The following is a 22,402-nucleotide window of genomic DNA, read 5'->3' as shown; positions in this document are numbered from 1 at the left end:
AGGGAGTCTCAAGAGGGAGGGGATATGGGGGTATATGTATACATATAGCTGATTCACTTTGTTGTACATCAGAAACTAACACAACATTGTAAAGCAATTATACTTCAAAAAAGATGTTATTAAAAAAAAAGGGCCACAGTTTGATTAGGTGCCCTTTGGTGCCAGTTCCCCACCGGCCTCATTTTCCCTTTCATGTATTTCATGCTGAAACCTCTTCATTCATTCCTGGATTATGAATGAAAATACATCACTAAGTTGTCTAAGCTGAATTCCTGACTTTTTGTGCTGTATATTCCATTTTGTTGCCAGATATTCCAGTGGCTTTCCTCCTGTTAGCAGAATTCATGGTAGAAAATTGGTAAATAATTCATTTTATTTTTGCCCCTGCTTTAAAAAAGAAAACCCAGTGGGACAGAGATATTCAAAGATTGTTTTATTTCTGAAATTTTTGCAGAAATAAGCAAGGTGACTAATTTGAAATGTAATTCATAGTCAATGAGTTAAAAAGAAATACATCAATGCTGAGCTCAACTAGCCCCCTCAAATGTAATTAGCTTTTGGGGTGATTCCAAGTGGCTTCTTTGTGCTTAAATTTGCAAAAATTTTCCAATGCTGTTTCAGTATTTCAAATAGTATTTAAGGAGTTTACTTGCAACATTTATCTGAGTTCATATGCACAAAAGGTAGGTGTATATTTCTGAGCTAATGGAGATAATATATATATATTAAAAAGGGCAATTCCACTCCTGGGTATATAGCACAAAAAAACCCAAAAAACACTACGTTGAGAAGATACATGCACCCCAGTGTTCATAGTAATAGTATTTACAATACAAGATATGGAAGCAACCTAAGTGTCCATCAACAGGTGAATGGATAAAGATTCTGTGGTATATACATACAATGGAATATTACTCAGTCTCATAAAAAAGAACAAAATTTTGCCATTTGCGACAACTTAGATGGACCTGGAGGGTATTATGCTTAGTGAAATAAGTCAGACAGAGAAAGACAAATACTGTGTATCATCACTTATATGTGAAATCTAAAAAATAAAACAAACAAACGAGTATAACAAAACAGACTCACATACAGAACAAACTAAAGGTTATGAAAAGGGAAGGGGGTGGGGCAATTTAGGGGTGAGGAATTAAGAGGTACAAACTACTATGTATAAATAAGCTACGAGGATACATTGTACAGCAGAGGGAATATAGCCGATATTTTATAATAACTTTAAATGGAGCATAATCTATAAAAATTTTAAATCACTATGTTGTACACCTGAAACTAATATAATATTATAAATCACCTATACCTCAACAAAAATAAAGGAGGGTTAGTTAAGTTAATAGTGTTGGGTTAAGTTAATAGTTTTGACCTTTCTAGTGTTATAGGAAGGTGAAGTTTTAGTTCTGTGGTTTACTTTTCTTTTTTGACCTATTTTGCTTATAATCTGTGTAAAAAGTCACAACTGAGCATTTAAAAAAATATGTAAGTAACTACGTTGAGACTGTAACTTTTAAAAAATGTTATTCTTGATATTTGTTTTTTGTCAGTATGGTATTGCAAGTCTAGAAAATATAAGAGACTGAATGAAGACAACTTGCAGGGCAAGTTCAAAATGTGAACTGAACATTAAAAGTTTCTGCATGGTGTTTGCAGCTATTCCATGGTCAAGCTGCAGCCAGACTTAAGAAAGCATTCCTGTTGCAATTCTGTTGCCTTTATCACTACTTAAAAATTGTTTTATTATGAAAAATATTAAATATGTACAAGAGTGGAGAAAACGGCATAAAGAATCCCCACCTACCCTTTATCCAGTTTTCCCAGTCATAGTTCATGGCCAATCTTGTTTCATTCATACTCCCACCCGGTTCTTCCACGTCGCTTCAATCCATCATTTTGAAGCAAATCCCAGACATAATCTCATTTCAAATGGGTATATTTTCGTATGTATTTCTGAAATACAAGGACCCTTAAAGACTTAGAACCACAATACTGTTATCATGCTTTAGAAATTAACAGTGATTCTCTATTATCATATATCCAATCAGCGTTTCATTTTTTCTGTCTCATAAGCAGTTATTTTTAATAGCAGTTTGTTTGAATTAGCAGCTAAACAAAACCTGCACTTTGTTTGATATGTCTCTTAAGTCTCTTAATTTATAGGTGCCCTCTCCCCTTTCTTTCCCCTCCCATTGCAATGTATTTGTTGAAGAAACTGCCGTCATTTTTTCCGTGGAATTCGTAACATTCTGGATTTAGTGTATTGCCTCCCTGTGGTATTATTTAACATGTTCTGGTGTTTTCTGTATTTGATGTAAACTGGTAATAAAGTGCTTGGTTAGATTCAAGTTTAATTTTCTTTTTTATTTGACAAGACTGCTTCAAATAAAAAAGCAGCCCATCAGCTTTTTGTGTATATCCATCAGGAATTAGTCTCCCTTTCTGTGATGTTAAAATTGATTAGTAAGTTCTAGGCACCTGATTTAGCCTGATCCATCCATTATAAAGTACCCCATCAGCTTTTCACCTAATGATTTCAGCAGCCATTTATGGTCATTGCCTAGATCTATTATAGCAAGAAGGAGAGATACTATTTTTTAAAGTAATTCCTAAGAGTTGGGATGTAACCGAGTGACATAGCTGTGTGTGACTCTCCTGCTAGGTTTGGTGGCTGAACATTCTCCTTTAAAGCCAAGTCATGAAGAATCTTTACTGAGCTAAGAAGTATATAGCATGAGCTTAGAAGCTCTGGGAAAAGAAGAAGCCCTAAGTGACCCAGTCATCATTCTGTGGAGTTGGCATTCTAACGAGGCAGTTTCACAGGCCCAAACCTAAAAGGGATAAGGTGGCTTTTTTGTTTTTATCTTTGATAAATAACAAAGCTTGGACTTCATCAAACTTTCAGTATATACTGCACTATCTGTACATTCATATTTTATTTAAAATAACAACAGGGAGGGGAGTGTTGAGAAACACCATTGAAATATCTGACCCATTTCTCTGTTGGGGTTTGAGAGCAGAGGCAGTGAATAATCCCCATCACTGAGCCTTTCCTGATCATTGCTAATGATTTTTCCACTGCCAACCTTGGAGGAAGAGGAGGAAAGGGAAGGAGATAAATTGGAAAGGGCTGGGAGGGGTGTTCTAAACCAGAGCTACTTACTGAGAGGAATTCAGGGTGAATTGACTCTTAACATTGGAAACTAGCCTAGAAGTTATCTGATTCAACTTATTTGCGCATCCAGGGTTTCCTCCAAAAGAATCTGGCGATGAGGGAGCTCTTCTTTTCACATTCTGAACCCTCATGGCACTCATCTCCTTCTGCCTCTTTAATTCTGTGTATCTTATTTTCACTATTGGATTTTACATTCCTTGAGGGCAAGGGATTTATCTATTTCTCTGGTTTAGTCCCATGTAGAGTGTCAAAGATAAACACAGCTGGACATTAGTTAAAGCAATAAGAACACACTTTATTCAGTAACTACTGACAGTTCAGGAAAGAGCTGAGCTCCATTCTGATTTGCGCAGGGTTGACTGGGTATTTTAAAGAGAGAATGGGAGGGGCGGCAAAGGGGTCTCGGCAGAGTCAGAGAAGTAAGAAATTACAAAGGATTGATCGTCTAAGTGCATTTAGGCTGTGTCTGCTGGCTGGCAGTTATCAGAGTTAGGATCCTGTCCTCCCACAGTCTGGGAGACAGGCCCCTTCCTCTGATGATCACATTTTAAAGGAATGACCCTCAGGTCCTTGAGAAAGACAGTTCTGAGTTGTAAGAGATACGTATTCCCGACTCTAAGTCCTTTGTAGTAAGTGCTCTAAGAAAGGGAGGTCAGGGGCCTTTTTGTCAGGGATTAGCTAGAAAAAGGTAAATTCTCCTGGCAATGATGATCTTTCTCAGGCAGGCATTTTAGTGGAGGGGCTGGGGTCATCCCAGGAACATGGCCTTATGCTGCTAAAAGCCATACTAGAGTTTGGCCATCCCCTAGTGCAGAGGTTTGGATGGAGTTTGTTATATGCTGAAAGTTCTACAGTTTTCAAGGGTCTAGAACACAAGTTAAAGAATTTGTGTTTACTGAACAAATTTAAGTAAATTTAGTTTCCTCTACACTGAAAGGAAGGGGGTCAGTTAGAATGCCTTAGTGCCTAGACACAGCCGGGAAACAGGAGTAACATCCCTATTCATAAATTTCCTTCCCTAGGTCCACCTGGCTATTCTTATTATCAAGGACAGCTGTTAACTTCCCTCCTCTTAAAGGCTAGCCTCTCAATTTGTAAGAGACTTTATCTCCTTACCACAGATATTTTTATTTTTTTGAAATAGTTCCAAATGGATCAATCTATTATAAAATAGTTAATATTTTCATATCTACTGCAGGATTTGGGGCACTATTAAAAAGGGACAGGTCAAATGTCTCTTACCCAGGGAATAGTACCCAACAGGGCAGCTTTTCATGTCATATGCTTTCATCTATACCATTTATCTCAGTTGTTATGTATTTATTTATGATAATTTTTAAATATAGGTCATGGAAACTCTGTCTTATTCATCATTGAAAGGCCAGCACTTACCACAGTGACTAGCGGCTACTAAATAGATTCCAAAATGGTCAACTTAATGACTAAATGAATGAATGACTTTCCATCTTACCTTGTCTTTTCTATAACATTGATAGTATAGAAGTGCTATTTAATAGAAACATGGTGAATGAATGTTTGCAAAATGTCATGGATCTCGAGTTATGTTTCAGTGACTCTTCTTCTCTTTGTAGATTACTTACCTATTCCTACCTCTTGGCCTTCAACGTGTGGCTTCTGCTTGCACCTGTTACCCTGTGCTATGACTGGCAGGTGGGCAGTATTCCTCTGGTAGAGACCATATGGGACACGCGGAACTTAGCCACCATCCTTCTGGCAGTTGTGATGGCCTTACTGAGCCTTCATTGTTTAGCAGCCGTCAAGGTAATTTTCTTAAGATTCAAATGAATTCTACATTTCAAGAGAGATACTCTATACTCAGTAACTTTTTTTTTTTTTTTTTGCAAGGGGGTGTGGGTCTAAATCGAATTTACTCATTCATCTAAAAAACTTTGTGTATTTAAAATTTTTCCAGAAAGGTAATATATATTTTAAAGATCTTATCGGGGTTAATAGACCAAGGTTACAATGTTTGCAAATGAGAAATTTTTTTCTTGCAGTGGTTGACTCATTTTTGACCCAATTCGTTTGATTTCATGTAATGATAAATGAGATAATGATAACATGTTCATAAGTGCTTAAATATGGTTAAGATTCTGCTTACACTAATAAATGCCTGCCTGAGTTGGCTGGGTGATTCTCACTTCAAAAAAAAGATAATAGTACAAAACTTTATTAAAAGTTTTAATATTGGGAACTTGGAAAAATATTGGAACGTGGAAAAAATTATTAAATGTAACCATTTCAAAAATGATCAAAGACAGCAAAGAACTTGAAAATATTTACTTATTAAAAACTGCTACTGCCTTGTGTAAGATGCTTCTTGCCTGAGAATATTCCCATCCCCCCAGATCTAGTGTTAAAAACTCACAGGTTGGGCTTCCCTGGTGGTGCAGTGGTTGAGAGTCCGCCTGCCGATGCAGGGGACACGGGTTCGTGCCCCGGTCCAGGAAGATCCCACATGCCGCGGAGCGGCTAGGCCCGTGAGCCATGGCCGTTGAGCCTGCCCGTCCGGCACCTGTGCTCCGCAACGGGAGAGGCCACAACAGTGAGAGGCCCGCATACCGCAAGAAAACAAAAACAAAAACAAACAAACAAAAAAACCTCACAGGTTTACTGGCTGGAGGTGGCTGATTTGGTTTGGGAGAGTAGCAGAGCAGCTAGCAATTTAAGGGGTAGATTTTGGAAGCAAGAGAGCTGTAGAAGGGCTGAGATAATAACACTCTCCGTGCATTCACGGATGAATGAGAAAACAACATGTGCACGTGGGACATCCTAGAAAGCGCGAGCAAAACTGAAAGCCTGGGGAGACTTAACTTATTTGCCACAAATTTGAATGAATTCTTCAACACAAATGCAGGTTGGGCGGCAGAGGGTGGAAGTTTCGCTGGCTTTAGTTGTCTGTATATAACCTCTGTTGAAATCATTGGCTGATCACAAAGCTACGCAAGAACAAGAGAGATTCCCCAGAGATCCAGGCAAAAGAAGGAAAGAAACAAATAAAACCCCACTGAGCAAAAATTTCAGCTCTCTACATAAAAAGAGATTTTTCAGTTTGAATTCAGGCAAGTTTATCATATATTAAAACAGGAAACCATCAAATTTCAGAAGACTAAAATAGAATAGAGAGGGCTTCCCTGGTGGCGCAGTGGTTGAGAGTCCGCCTGCCGATGCAGGGGATGCGGGTTCGTGCCCCGGTCTGGGAAGATCCCACATGCCACGGAGCGGCTGGGCCCGTGAGCCGTGGCCGCTGAGCCTGTACGTCCGGAGCCTGTGCTCCGCAACGGGAGAGGCCACAGCATTGAGAGGCCCGCGTAACGCAAAAGAAAAAAAAAAAAAAAAAAAGAATAGAGAGTCACTATAGTGTATGACACACAATGCCGGGTTTTTAATTAGATTACTGGACATGTAAAGAAATAGGTGACCCAAAGTCAGGAAAAAATAGTCAGTAGAAAATGGAATAGAATTCACATTCCAAAGATAAACTCACATTTACAAGCTTAACTGATTTTTAACAAAGTTACCAATGTAATTCAATGGTGAAATATAAGATACTGAAATAACGAATTATCTGTAAGGGAAAAATGAGAACATTAATCCTTAACTCATACTATACCCTTAGAAAGTATTTCTAAGTGGATCATAGTCCTAAACAAAAGAGTTAAATAACACCAAAAATTCTAAAAGGAAATAGAAAATCTTTGTAAACTTGTGTTAAGCAAAGATTTCTTAGGATACATAAAGTGCAAATTATGAAAGAAAATGATGATAAACTGGACATCATCAGGATTAAAAACTCTGTTCCTCAAAAGATAATGTTAATTAAATCAAATGGCAAGCTACAAATTGGGAGAAAATATTTGCAAAACATATACCTACAAAGGACTTGTATCTAGGATATTTAAAGAACTCTTAAAATTCAATAATTAGAAGACAACTCATTAAAAATGGACAAAAGATTCAAATAGACACTTCACAAAAGAAGATATACAAAGAGTAATAAGTACATGAAAAGATGCTCAGCATCACTAGTCATTAGGGAAACTCAAAACCACAAAAAAGAACCACTATACACTCTATAGAATGACTGTGATTAAAAAGGTTCACAATAGTAAGTGTTGACTAAGAATGTGGAGCAACTGGAAGCCTCATACATGACTGGTGAGAATGAAAAATGGGTCAGCCACTTTGGAAAAATTCAGCAGTTTTGTAAGAAGTTAAACATAAAAATAAGCAATTCTGCTTCTCAGTATCTACTGAAGAGAGATGGAAACTTATATCCATACAAGAGTCTTACAAGTAAATATTCATAGCAGCTTTATTTATACTAGTTGAAAACTAAAGATCATCTAGTGACCTCACCTTGGAAATGGATAAACTTAATGTGGTAAATTATTGAAAATTTTAAAGGAACAAATAATTTACTGATACATAAAACAACAAAAATTAACCTCAAATACTTACCAAGTGAAAGAAACCAGGCATTTAAGATCAAATACTGCATAATTCCATTCATATGAAATGTCTGTCATTATAATTCTGCCTTTTCTAGAAGTTTATACGGCTAGAAAAGGCAGAATTTTAATGACAGAAAACCTGGGATTGGGAATTGACTGTAAAAAAGACTTGAAGGAACTTTTCGGGGTGTGAAATGTCTAAAATTTGATTGTGGTTTTAGTTGCTGGATTATATGTACATTTACCAAAACTCATCAGAATATACACATAAAATGGGTGAATTCTATTGTATGTGAATGGTATCTCAATAAAGGTGTGTTTTAAAAAAAGATTAAAATGTTACAAATAGATTAAAGGCTAGAATGAATACAGAACTTAAAGTAGAATATAAAACACAGTATGTGATCCTGTAAATCTGATGAAAAATTTTTTTGTTTTTTTACTTGAGGTGAAATTTGCATAACATACAATTAACCATTCCAATTTAGTGGCACTAGTGTGTTCACAATGTTGTGTACTTACCTGTTCTCTTTCAGAGCTCTTTCATAATTTCATTAAAAACACCCCATACCCATTAAGTAATGACTCCCAACTCTCCCTACCCCATCCCCTGGTAACCTCTGGTCTGCTTTCTGTCTCTATGGATTTGCCTATTCTGGATATAAAGTAAATTATACAATAATTACAGTAATACAATATGTGACCTTTTGTGTCTGACTTCTTTTACTTTGCATAGTAGTTTTGAAGTTCATCCAAAGTTGTACTGTATATCAATACTCTGTTCCTTTTTTGACTGAATAATATTTCATTGGATATATACCACAGTTGGTTTATGCATTCATCTGTTGATAGACATTACGGCTGCTTCCACCTTTTGGCTAGTACGAACAATGCTACTATACACATTGGTGTACAAGTTTCTGTGTGGGACATACTTTTTCATTTCTCTTGGGTATATACCTGGGAGTGAAATTGCTGGGTCATATGGTAATTCTGTTTAACTTTTTGAGGAACTGTTTTTCACAGTGGATGCACCCTTTTATTTTTCCACCAGGAATGTACAGGGGTTCCTATTTCTCTACATCTTTGCCAATGTTTGTTATTTTGTATTATTATATTTAAAGCTGTTCTGGTGGGCATGAAGAAGTATCTCACTGTGGTTTTGATGTGCATTTCCTTAATGATCAGTGATGAACATCTTTTCATGTGCCTTTTGGCCATCTGTGTATTTTCTTTGGAGAAATGTCTATTCAGGTCCTTTGGTCATTTTAACAAGGTGCTTTTTTGTTTGTTTGTTTTTATAAATTTATTTATTCTTTTTTTTTGGCTGCATTGGGTCTTTGTTGCTGCACGTGGGCTTCCTCTAGCTGTGGCAAGTGGGAGCTACTCTTCGTTGTGGTACGCGGGCTTCTCACTGCGGGGGCTTCTCTTGTTGTGGAGCACAGGCTCTAGGCGCACGGGCTTCAGTAGTTGTGGCACATTGGCTCAGTAGTGTGGTTCGTGGGCTTAGATGCTCCATGGCATGTGGGATCTTCCCGGATCAGGGCTCGAACCCGTGTCCCCTGCATTGGCAGGTGGATTCTTAACCACTGGGCCACCAGGGATGCCCCTCTGGTCATTTTTTTTTAACTGGGTTGTCTTTTTGTTGTTGAATTGTAAGAGTTCAGGATATTAAATTCCCAACAGATAGGTGATTTGGAAATATTTTCTCCCATTCTTTAAATTGTCATTTCACATTCTTGATAATGTCCTTTAATGCAAAAAAGTTTTTAATGAAGTCCAATTCATTGTTTTCTTTTGTTATTCATTGCTTTTGGTGTCAAATCTAAGAATCCATCGTCACATTCGAGGTCATAAAGATTTCCCACTCAGTTTTCTTCTAAGAGTTTTACAGTTTTAGCTCTGATGTTTAGGTTATTGGTCCATTTTGACTTAATTTTTATATGAGCACAGATTTCATCTTCTCTGTAAGGGCTACCATAACTACCCTATTTAAAATACAATCACATACCCTCTGCTCCACATCTTACCTCCCTTTCACTTAACTTTTTCTTCACTATACTTCCAGTTTCTAAAATGCTATATAATTTTGTTACTTTATGTAATGTCTATTTCCTCCAACTAGAGCATAAACCCCACGAGGACAGAAATTATTTTCTGTTTTGTTCAATGCCATATTTCTAACATCAAGAGTTTGTCACATCCAATATTTATTATCTAAATTTTATTGTTTGCCACTCAATATACATTATCTAAATGAATAAGATCATAAAAAGTTAGAAACTCTTTTTCGATTTTGGTATGCAGAACCTTTTGCTTAAGTGAACTATATTTAAAGCCTAAAAAAAGACTGTGCTCAATACTGGTGTGAAATGTTTGGGAGTCAATATGAGGTTTGTTTTATTAGCCTTTCAGTGTGGTTTGACGTGCCTGCTATACTGGTATTGATCTGCAAGAGCAAATGTGGTAGAGTGCTGGACTGGTATGTCAGGAAGGGGTTTTCTTGACACTCTCCCAGCTAACTAAAGGGAGTGGTGAGTCCCCACAGGCTGTCACCTTGGTCAGGTTATGTTAAAGTTGGACCTTCATGCTGGCAGTAAACCCCTGCACATTGGCGGACCTTGGCCATCCCCAGAGTGTCTGTGGTAACATGATAAATGAATGGAAACTTCCTCGTCGGAAGGCTGTTAATCCTTTTCTTTCATGGAATTTGTTCCAAAATCACTTTACTGCATCAGGAAAAACATTGGCAAAGCATTCCAGCTGTGGTGGTAGTAAGATTTAGCTCTTCTGTGGTGGTTTTCATCTTGAAAATTCTTTGCAAACATTAACTAAAGCCTCTGGCAATTCTTGGAGGCTACTTGCACTTTCTACATTTTCTTCTTTCAGAGTTTGGAGGCAGAGGTTTGGCATCTAGCTCGTGTTTACGTGGCCTTGCCTCTTTGTTCTTGATCTACTTACACATTGGAAGGTCTTAAAAATCAGATTCTCCTGCTAATTCGTAAGCTCTTGAAGCGGAGATAATCTTGGTTATTCTGTGTGGTGATTAGTTACTAAGGACAGGATCCTAAGGGCTCTGACTCCAAGACAATACACAGTAGAATTAAGATTTTATGAAAATAGAGGTCTTGCTTTGTGGACATTTTTCCGTGCTAAAAACGAACAGTGGATGAAATGTTTACAATAATGTCAGCAAAATAAACACAGCTCTGTCCACCTAGAATATTTCTAAATGATGTGTGTACTGCATCAATGTGTTGGATTGAAATTACTTTATGATCCCTGGCTATTTCCTTAAATTTTGAGATAGTGAGTCCATATGATACATTACCAGGGGAAAAAATGATTGGATAAACAAGCATAAACATTGAGTCCAGGGAATCATGGAAAATATTTCTTTTATTTCACCTTTGATGGATTCTCAATCATACAAAGGCCACCCTGGCTTATAGTCAGGGGAGAGTATGTTCTTTTTAGCCTCACTACTTCTTCCTCTTTAATTCTCTTAATGTTGATTGAGTGTCTACTTGTTGCCAGGATTACAGCAGGGAACAAAATGAAGGTCTTGCCTACATGGAGCTTACAGTTAAACACTTAAAATTTGTCGTTACGTGCCAGGTGTTGATAAGGGCTGGGAGGAAGTCAGGGCTGGCCTCACAGATATTATGACATTGAGCAGAGATATAAAGGAAATGAAGGAATGAGCCATTTGGCTGTTGGGGGAGGGGTATTTCAAGTAGAAGGAAAGCAAGTGCCAAGACCCTGAGGCAGGAAAGTAGTGGAGTGTTCACAGAACAGCAGGGAAGCTGACACAGCTGCAGCAGAGGGGTCAAGGGTAGAGCCAGATGAAATGATGTCCAGGAGATGATGGAGAGTGTGTGTGTGTGTGTGTGTGTGTGTGTGTGTGTGTGTGTGTGCACGCGTGTGTGCACAGGATCAAGCCTAGGTCTTTTAAGCCTCTGCCTACTTTCTTTTTACCTGCCATGCTTTTTCCACAGGGTCTCTGGCTCTGTTAACTGTTGGATGGTTTTGTCTGATTTTCTTGTTGATAAGGTCTGGCCATGGAGGGGAATGAGATGGGGAAAGAATTCAGGTCCTTTGTAAAGAATTTAGATGTTTCTGTATATGTGTTTGTGGAAGATAAGAAGTGAGGGTTGAAGGAAGAGGGCAGCCTTGGGGTCCATAAGGCATCTATAAGACATACAAATCTTTCTTTTGCTAATATTAACCAGCTTTGGGGAGGGCATAACTTTGGGGCAATATATATGTTTACAATCTTTGTTTCTCCTCCAATTTACCAAACTCACTTCTTTCATCCTACCTTGTTATCAACCAGGGCACTGGAGGAGGGGGATATAATCTACCCTGAAACAATTGTATTTACACTTAACTGAATTTTTCTGGAAAATATTTTGACTTTACAAAGCAACAAACTACCACATGTAAGAAATAAAACAGCAGTTATTTCCCAATTCCCAACCACACCCCGAGACCCACCCTCTGCAGGCCTACTTTGAACATTTGTCCTTGTACATTTTTACACTTATTGAAAACAAAAACAAATTCTCTCTTTTATACAAGTAAGTTAAGTTACACACCATTATAAACCAGACCCTTCTAGGCCACTTCCACAGCCAGTTGGAGTGTCCCTCTAGGTAAGCAGCTCAGAGAGCAGATGTCTGAATTTTGACAAGCTTTTGTCCAGGGTTGAGTGGGAGAACTAGGGCTCAGAATCTGAGGGTTTTCTTTCTCTAGAAATAATCACAGAATTAATTTAAAGATTGTTTCTCATTTGTCCTATTTTCATGGCATAAGAAATTTAAGACCTCAGGGAGTAGTTTATTATTTATCATAAAAGAGCTCACTTGCATCTTTGAGAATTTAAATGTGAAGTTTGTCTTATTCTGTGCCTCTCCATCACCTCCTTCTATTCACACCCTTTATTCACGAGGAATACATTTGAGCTTATATTACATAATGTAGAGAACAATCTAGAAACTCATTATTGGATTGAATTTTTTTTTAACAATGAATTTTAAAGTGAACTAACTTGCTCTCACTCGTTGTGATGAGGATAATCTCTCTGTTGGAATGTATGTACGGTAGAGATAAAGAGCACTTAAGCCATGGAGGCTGGTTATTCCATTCTCTTCTGTGAATAGTGAATGTTTATAGACCAAGAGAGCAATAGGCCGAAAGTGTACTTGGGTTTTTCTTACAGACTGTGCATCATCAGACCATTGACTTGCAGTAAAACAGTGACATGTGTCAGGCATGTCAGGAAGGCTTGGATCAATTTGGATTGTTTACAGGAGTTAATACCGTTGGTCCTACTCTTTATACTTGCCCTTTTCCCATGTCCTTTAATGCGATTTCCTGTGTTACAGAGGAAGCACCACTAAGTTATATTTAAGAGTAATTTATTTGTTATTGATTCTTTATGACATTCTCACAAGGTATCTTGAGATGTTAAGATTGTTTTTTATATCTTTTATAATAAGGGGCATGCTTGTAAAAAAGTAAAACGTGAGGAAAAGAGAGGAAAGTTAATGATACCCAGCTTTCCCAATAATGACCTCAACAATGAGATGTCTTTTGAGAACAGACATTAAGCAGTGGAGGTCCGCTCCCCCAGGTATGAGGCTTTAAGGGTTGGTTTTTTTTGTTTTCATTTTCAGTAGAGGTCACAGCTTTGCCCCAGATTTTCCATTCACGGTCTCCTACATCATTCCCTTGAAACCAGCACCAATCGTCGGCTACGTCTCTGGGCCCTGGAACACAAGTCAAATTCTCAGGTCTGCATAGGGATGAATGTGCAGCCTGACCAGTGGAGGTGACCACCAGTGACAACTTGGTGGAAATGGAGAGGCTGCATCTTCTCCTTCGGGAGGTGGCTGTGTTCTTCTCTGAGATCTCCCTTCATGCCTGTTCCCAGCCTTGCTCTTAATTAGCCTCCACGCTAGTGTGTATCACAGCCTCCAGCAACACACTCCGTGAAAGAGCAGACATGGACAAATGGAGACTGTTAGCCTTAGATCTCTCTTTCATTAAAACGCCCACACAACTCAACAGGAGGAGAGATGGGAAAGTGATTATTTTCTCATTGACATTCTTACCTCATTCCCAAAAGCACTTGGCACAGAAGGAGCTTATGAGAATAAGCATAATACAATAGGGCAGACCAGGAGATGGCAAACTTTTCTCTTTCTTTTGGCAAAGAACCAGATAGAAAATATTTGAGGTTTTGTCATACAGTCTGTCACTATTCAACTCCACCAGTGTCGCATAAATTAGCTGACCCCTGCTGTAGAACACTGTACTACCATAGATTCATACGGTTGAACTGAACACGCTTTCAGATTTCTGGAAATTACTTTGCATTTAGCTTATCCAAATAGTATGTTATGGTATTATTGTGTCACATAGATCACTGTGGAATAACTCTTTTAAATTCCAGAATAGCCATTATGAAACCCTGTAAAATAAGCATCGTGTTGTAGTACACCAAATGGTAAGATAAAATTGAACTTGAGGAATGAAGATTGCATTTACTGGTTAATGGCTTTGTGCCAATATTAATGGGTTTTGTTTTTTTTTTTCTTTTCTTCTGGCCTACATTTTTCTTTTCAGTTTCCATTCTCTGGAAGCTTCATGTTCTCCACCCTTTGTCCTCAATTCATGAGAATTCTCCTCATACTATTAGGAGGTCCAATCTTTCCAGCTCATTTACAACCCATCCTGTTTGTCCTGCTTTGGAACCCCTGTAATCACTGATAGAAGAGGCCCTGTGATGTCTTGCCATGGTCCATCTGTCTGTGACCACCAGTGCTTTGGGAGGAGCCATTGTCTGGGATGTCTCTCTGTCTCAAATTTGGCCAGCCTAGTTGATCCAGGCTCTTCTTACTGCCCTCAGCTGGCTTCTCGACCTGCCACTTTTACCAGTGGTGATAATGTCCTGCTACCGGGTCACAGTTTTCCAAGGCAGTACCTGTAGTCAATTTTAGCCATGGGCTAAAGCTGAGATTTCTGTTTACGTCATTTTTCTGATGAAAGTTGGAAAATGAGCTTATCACTTCATCAGATGTGATACTGGAAAATGGAGAAGTTGAATTTGCACCTTATTTTAAAATGGAACACATTTAAAGATCCATTGCTACTGCCTCTTCCCACATACTTTTACATCACTGCTTTGCCATACGTGTTACAAATTGTGACTTATGTTCTGTCACTCTAATTTCATTTGGTAGTCTACTTTAAATGCATGACCACCAACTTCAGGTGGGAGCCAGGCCCCTCCATGTAAGAGGCAGCCCAGGTGTGGAGGAGTACTGCCCCAAGTTCCAGATCCAGAGTCCCGAGGCTGGGACAAGGGGAGGCTGCAGAGTGGGGTGGTTAGCATGGACCTGAGTCAGGCCAGGCTGTGCCCCTGACCCGTGTGAGCTCACCTTGTTCAGCCCTGTTCTTGCACCGTAGTTATTGTGAGGTTGAACCATGGCAAGCCACACTGGACACTCAGCACAGTGGCTGGCATGTGGGAAACACTGAGTACATGACAGCTGTTTTTGTAGTCCTTGTCACCATCACCATCATCGAGAAATCGTCACAGCTCAAAGTCAGGAGCACAATAAGGCCTCTTGTTTCCATTTTGTAGGAATAACCAGTCTTGAAAAAATGTAACCCAGTTGACTGCTTTTTTTTTTTTTTTTTTTGCGGTACGCGGGCGTCTCACTGTTGTGGCGTCTCCCGTTGCGGAGCACAGGCTCCGGACGCGCAGGCTCAGCGGCCATGGCTCAAGGGCCCAGCCGCTCCGCAGCATGTGGGATCTTCCTGGACTGGGGCACGAACCCACGTCCCCTGCATCGGCAGGCGGACTCTCAACCACTGTGCCACCAGGGAAGCCCGAGTGCTTTTTTTTTTTTTTTTTTGATTCTGTATATTTCAATTTACAGTCATGCTTTAGATCATCAAAAAATATTTATAACACTGCTGAAGATTGATCCTGCCCTCCCACCTCCCTTTATTCCCCCATCCTAGATAACAGAGGTTTAAATTCTTGACCTAAGAGCTAAGAGTAGTAACATACTTGCAGGTGTTTAATGTTTAAGCGTATTTTGGAATTTGGAAGTAGATATGTTCAAATATCATATAAGGGCAGAATCCTAACATAAAACTACTCTATCTAGTTCAAAAAATGAATGTTTATCAAGAGAAAGAGAATAGTACAAATATCACTGACTTATGTACAAATGAACATTGGAGTTATCACCTAAACCTCCAAACTATAGAAATATGATAGACGTTTTTAAGGGTATTTGAAAGTTTACCAGAATAAGCAAGATACAAGAAAAGATTCATTTTCTTTTATTGTTGTTCTTAAAAGCTGTTACTGTCATTACCAGATTTCTCCATTCCACTCAGTGCTGGGTATTGGAACAAAATAGCCATTGGAGATGCATCTTTTTATTCAGTGGCTACCTGAAAATCAGAGGCCCTTGTGCAGTCTTCCCAAGGCATTCTTTGTTGTCTATTACTAATATGTCACCTGGGAAGTCATTTTTCCTTGTGCTGCATCTGAACCTAATGCAGATCCTTCTCATGTTCGGTGTAGTACACAGTTCGGTTGCACTGCTCTGCTTGGCTTTTGATCTGGGCCTGGCAGGAGTTTTTTCACATCATTAAATAATTTGTTTTATTCCTTGCCTTCACACAGCAATTACATTTTCACAAGTCACACTCTTTAATAAGAAAATGACTTACCTACCCCTCTGATGTTCATACCTTAGCTGGAAGACTAACTGAATTTATTAATGGAAGAATTTTAGATAGTTGCATAATGGAAAAAAGGAATTTTCAGACATCAGTAACAGCTTTATTTATTTTTCTTGATTGTATGCTTTATGATTCTCAGCAAGATTTTATAGTCTGTATTATTGTTTGCTTTTATTCAGAATAGTTGTCACCTTTTGAGTGATAAGCTTAATTTTTAACACATTTTACCATTTATTTTAACTTAGTGATTTATACTCTCATAAAAGCAACTCATTACCACTTAGCCTTGCAATGCTTCTGATTGTTTTAAACTCTTAAAAAGGTCAAAAGACATTTTTGTAACTCCTGGAGGCATTCTGTCATTATTTCCATTGAGAATGTGACATTTCTATGTAAAGGAGCACACCCTTTCCATCTTGTTTGAAGAAAACCATGAAATACGTAATTAGGATGCCCAAAACTAAAAGCAGCCAAAACAAGTTCCTCTAAACAGAAAACCCAATGGAAATGCTTATTGTATTGGAAAATACAAAGGAGACTGAAGTGACTGATTGCCAGATTCTCTAGGTGGTTCACTCTAAGTACAAAGCCCAAGGAGCCTATAAAGGAGTGATAAATGCAACGTGGGGAGAATCAATCCCCTCATTAAAAAAGAAAACAAAACTAAACTAAAATGCCTTACTTTTACACATGCTTTGCCTAAAGAGGCAGCATGGAGTATTAGAAAGAAAACGAGTCTGTCATACAAGCTTTAACGTTTCTGTATTTACATTATTACACATCAAAATGTTGACAATAGGGTCTTCAAACTTTTTTGTCACCTAAAATATAATCAGAATAAATGAAATAATATATATGGTACATGGGATTGCTCAGGAAGGCAAGTGCTGTATAAATGCATTTCCACATGGTGTTTCAAGTCAACATTCTGAAATTTAACTCCTGAACTTACCCGTTCATTGTTTCCCTGACCATGATTTCCCACTTTGTGCATCCTACTAGTTGCCCAAGCCAAAATTCTTGGGGTTTTCTTGTTGCCTCTCTGTCTTGCTCGTTACTATTACATTCAACCCATCAGTAAATCCTGTCAACTTTTGTTTCAAAATATGTCTAGAATCTGACCACTTCTCATTGCCTTCACTGCTATCACCCTGGTCCAAGCCATTCTCTCTCACCTAGATTATTACCATAGCCTCCAACTAGTTGGCCTGCTTCTACCCTAGTGCCAGTGGTCAAGAATATTCTCAGTACAGTGACTACCATGATTCTTAAAAATGTAAATCAGATCCTCTCTTTCTTGTACTTAAAATTTTTCAGTGGCTCCTTATTTCTCGCAAGTAAAAGTCATAACTTCTATAATGGCTGAAAAGGTTTGACATGCTCTGTCCCCATTATTTTTCTGGTTTCTTCTTGAATTCATTTCTTCCTATGAAACGAATACTGTGGCTGACTCCTTCATCTCTTGCAAGTCTTTGCTTAATTGCCACCTTCTCAATGAGGCGTACTCTGTCCACCATGTTTGGAATTGCAACCCTCTTCTTGTCCACCCACCTTATATTGCAGATACCCCTCACCAGACTATCTTTTTTTTCCCTCTCTGGAAAGGCAACTTTTCGTGTGTGTGTGTCTGTTTTGCTAACTGATGTATGCCAAAGAGCCTAGAATAGTGTCTGGAAAATACAGAGAAGATGGAAGTTATTGATTGCTAAATTCTTTAAGTGATTGCCTGTAAGCACAATGCCCAAAGAGACTAAAAAGAGAAGGCAATAATACACATTTGTTGAATGAATGAGTAATCAGTGACAGTGTTTTACCAAGGGCCTCATTGCTAAGGTTGGAAAAGTTACCAAGAATACTTTGAGGAAGCAAATTGTTAGGGGGAGTGTCCTGTAGTATCCTTGATGCTCCTGTACTTTGTGTGTCTCAGAGGCAGAGGCCAGGAATCTGAGTAGCATGACCAGTTGCAGTCAGCAGCCACATTTATAGCTGTGGTTGGAAATAGAAACTGGTCTTAAAAGCTGACAAGGTATTTAGAGACAAGCAGAATAAATTTGTAAGTGCAGGAAGGTGCATTTAGAAAGGAAAAGCCTACAGGAAATGATAACGTATTCGATATTTAATTTATTGATCATTCATTTGTTCCAAAAAATATGCTGAGGGTTTCCCTGGTGGCGCAGTGGTTGAGAGTCTGCCTGCGATGCAAGGGACACGGGTTCGTGCCCCGGTCCGGGAAGATCCCAGATGCCACGGGATGGCTGGGCCCGTGGGCCATGACCGCTCGGCCTGTGCGTCTGGAGCCTGTGCTCCGCAACGGGAGAGGCCACAACAGTTAGAGGCCCGCGTACAGCAAAAAAAAAAAAAAAAAAAAAAATATATATATATATATATATATATATATATATATGCTGAGTATGGAGAATAAGAATAGAAGTAAACCCAGTAGCTACCTTGAAGAGCTTGGTTTTCTCCACTTTCAGTCCATCCCCCCAGCTCTGAGAGAATTATCCTTCTAAACACAGATATGCCTCTCACCTGCCAAGAAACTTTCCTGCTCTTAGGACTTGTCCTGGCGGGAGCCAAGACTATGCTGATGGATGGCTTGATAAAGTTCTCTAAATGTATAGTGATTTTTTACATGGAAATCATCTATTCTACGAAGGATGAGCGACAGAAAATGTATTTCACCTGTAGCATGAAGGCTATGAAAGAGATGTAGGGAATATTTGGCAGACAGTGAGATGATTTTGGGGACAGGTTATAGAAGCTCCTATGATGGAAACTTTTCTTTTTAACTTCATTCTGCTTGAGCAGTTTATACCAGCATTTCTCAAAATATGTTCTAGCATCATATATGTCATTAAGTAAGGTTACTCTAAATAAAGATCCTGCATTTCAGAAGCACTAGGTTTAGAGAAGTTAAATATATTTTTCTTTACTGACGGACTTCACAAAACCTTCACTGTGCTCTAAGCAGCCTTTTGAGTTTTTTTTTTTTTTATTGGAGTAAAATTGCTTTACAGTGTTGTGTTAGTTTCTGCTGTATAATGAAGTGAATCAGCTCTATGTATACCTATATCCCCTCCCTCTTGGACCTCCCTCCCACCCCACCCCCATCCCACCCATCTAGGTCATCACAGAGCACCAAACTGAGCACCCTGAGCTATACAGCAGGTTCCCACTAGCTATCTATTTTACTCATGGTAGTGTATTTATGTCAAACCTAATCTCACAATTTGTCCCACCCTCCCCTTCCCCACCATGTCCACATGTCCGTTCTCTACGTCTGCATCTCTATTCCTATCCTACAAATAGGTTCATCTGTACCATTTTTCTAGATTCCACATATATGAGTTAATACATAGTATTTGTTTTTGTCTTTCTGGCTTATTTCACTCTGTATGGCAGTCTCTAGATCCATCCACATCTCTACAAATGACCAACTTCATTCCTTTTTATGGCTGAGTAATATTCCATTGTATATATGTACCACATCTTCTTTATCCATTCATCTATCTTTGGACATTTAGGTTGTTTCCATGTCCTAGCTATTGAGTTTTTAAATGGGGTATATAGTAAGTGGCATTTCTCAAATTTATTTGAATTTGGAAACTTTTTTAGGGCCTTCTTGCAGGATCAGTGTTATGATAGCATGTTTTGGGAAGTATTGACTTGGAGATATCAGGGCTGGTGGCTAAGTGAATTTTGAGAGTCCATTCTTGAGCAGTGTTTAAACGCTTTCTTGCTGCCATATATGTACCTTCAAAAACAATAGCCACCACCACAGCATCAACAAAATAATTTTCATATTATTATCCCTATAGCAATACCACCTGAAAAAGTGAGAGGTACAGCCTTGGACCAGATTCCTGGAGCCTTGGTTTTCATCAGATTGAGGCTGTAATTAGAAATTTGGATGTGGGTATTTGATGCAATGACTGTGACTGCTAAGGTTCATGATGGGAAGAGGATACTGCATGGCCATCCATCAAATGCCATAGGTTGGGGAAGTGAGTATTACCTTGAGTAACTGATTCATCCCTATATGAAGTAACAGTTTTCCAAGTGAAACCAAAGTGACATGGCATGTATCTCTGCACATGTAGTGCTCCCTGTAACTGGAGAAAGCTAAAAATTGTATCTTTATTTGCTTCACTGTTGATTTAAAAAGAAGGTGCTTGACAGAGTACCTCTATGCCTTACCTGAGTGGAAAGCGAGCTGTCCTTCCCGCAGAGCATAGGTCCTTTCATGGAAGCTTCTTGTAGGAAGGCTGGAGGACAGAGAAAAGACTTCCTGGAGCTTCATGATAAGCTAGTGTGTGACTGTTTGATAATAAATGGTTGCACTTTTGGCAGAATTTCATGTAAAGCCTGCTTTCATTTTTGTGTCCTGTCTGGCTCTGATTGCCAGAGGCCAGCACTATTTACAGAAGGACGGCAACTTTCGATGGCCAAATTGGCCTAGTCAGTTTGTGACCCAGCCCCCTGGCATTTGGTATTAAAAAGCGATTAACTGGGAAGAACATTTATTAACATCAGCCTCCCTGGCATTGCCTTGAAAACTGTCTCCATTCCAAGGCACCACAATCCCTTTTGATGCGGGTGACTTTGGCCAGTAAACTGAACTGAAAACTCTAGTTTTCTGCCTGTTACAGATTTGGGTGCTCACTCGGACAGTGCCTTTGCTTCGGGAATAAGTCAATGCCAAGGCTTGTTGGAGAAACACTTTCACCCTTTGTTTTTCTGTCTAGAAGATTTTTTTCTTTTACCTTGTAATTTCCCAAGGGAAAAATGACTCTCAATTAGTGATACATGGTCAAATTCTTGCTTTTGTGTCAAGCCTTATATAGATCATATTATTGCTGCTTCTCTCTTAGCTACACTTTAGAGATTTATGCTGTTGCTGTTTGGTGGAAAGCAGGCCTAATGAAAAAATGATAATAGGTGTTGGAATGTCTGAATATGGAAAATTACAAGTATTTGATACTATTTTAAAACCTAGAGCCTTTGTCTCCATCCTTTGTTACATTCATTAGTCCATTAAATTTGCCCTTTTAGGCTGTGGTAGTTAGGCTGTTCAGTTAAAGGTAAGGGAAGATGCACAGTTAAAGGGAAGGGAAGAGCATTACTTAATCATGTCAGTTACTTGTAAAAAAGAGCTTTTAACAACTTTGATAAAAAAAGATGATCCACTAGGCTTTTATCACCATATGTATCAGAAGCAGGAAAGTGGATCTTATCCAATGAGATCCAACCTATTTTGATTATAGAAGATATTTTAATTTTGGATGAGCACATTGATGGAAAACAGGAATCAAATCCATTATTCATAGCAGTTACTTCAGAAGCTCAATTGGACAAGTAAAAATCCCTTTTTTTAGCTGTTAAGAGAGAAGCTTACTAAATTTATTATTACTTTCATATCTTGTAACCTTGAAGTAAGTCAAACATCTCTCTGTAATTTGTTTGATAAAGTAGGATGAATTATAGTCTTTAAGAAATGCTGCTCTAAAATATTTGCATCTTTACTGTGTGAAACTGTGTGGGATTTTTGTGGTTCCTTCTCCTTATTCATTTTAGATTACAGAGGGAAGGGACTGATCTCTGTGTGACAATCCCAAGTGGATAGATGAACCATACTTCTGAGTGAGTGTGACTCACGGTGTGAAAAAGTAAAAATCTTGTCTCTTTCTTAACAGAAAATAAGTCTATAGCATCCTGCTTTGGAAGGTTTTGGCAAAGGGACATCTTAGAAATATTTAAGCGGTAGTCATAGGTAGAAGACCACTTCTGCCAAGTGTGTGTATTTTCACAGGAACAGAACTATTTATGAAAATGCATCTAATTTATCCTCTGCCTCTTGTTTCCTCATCATCAAAGCTAAATTCACACATGACTTCACTTGCATGGTTAAATCCATCCTGGTTCTTAATTGAATTCTTACAGAAGGAAAAAATTGGTTAATTGCATCAGCCTC

The 22,402-nt window shown here is 38.6% G+C and overlaps 1 protein-coding gene across 3 annotated transcripts in view; it reads left to right on the top strand.

Annotated features, from left to right (window-relative positions):
* TMTC1 (transmembrane and tetratricopeptide repeat containing 1) overlaps nt 1–22,402 on the top strand; it is a 260,748-nt gene that overhangs the window by 137,046 nt on the left and 101,300 nt on the right. For 2 of the 3 annotated variants that reach the window (XM_029204345.1, XM_029204347.1), the window contains exon 8: nt 4,777–4,966. The exons of the other annotated variant lie outside the window; for it this stretch is intronic. In XM_029204345.1, the coding sequence (XP_029060178.1) occupies nt 4,777–4,966 (190 nt within the window). The remainder of the gene's footprint in view (nt 1–4,776; nt 4,967–22,402) is intronic. 3 annotated transcript variants of the gene reach the window in all.

Source organism: Monodon monoceros, unplaced genomic scaffold (genome assembly GCF_005190385.1).
Source record: "Monodon monoceros isolate NGI ecotype Baffin Bay Population unplaced genomic scaffold, NGI_Narwhal_1 Super_Scaffold_6, whole genome shotgun sequence".
Classification (NCBI taxonomy): Eukaryota; Metazoa; Chordata; class Mammalia; order Artiodactyla; family Monodontidae; genus Monodon; species Monodon monoceros.
The sequence above is the reverse complement of the archived record's forward strand: the minus strand, read 5'-3'. Positions and strand labels throughout refer to the sequence as shown.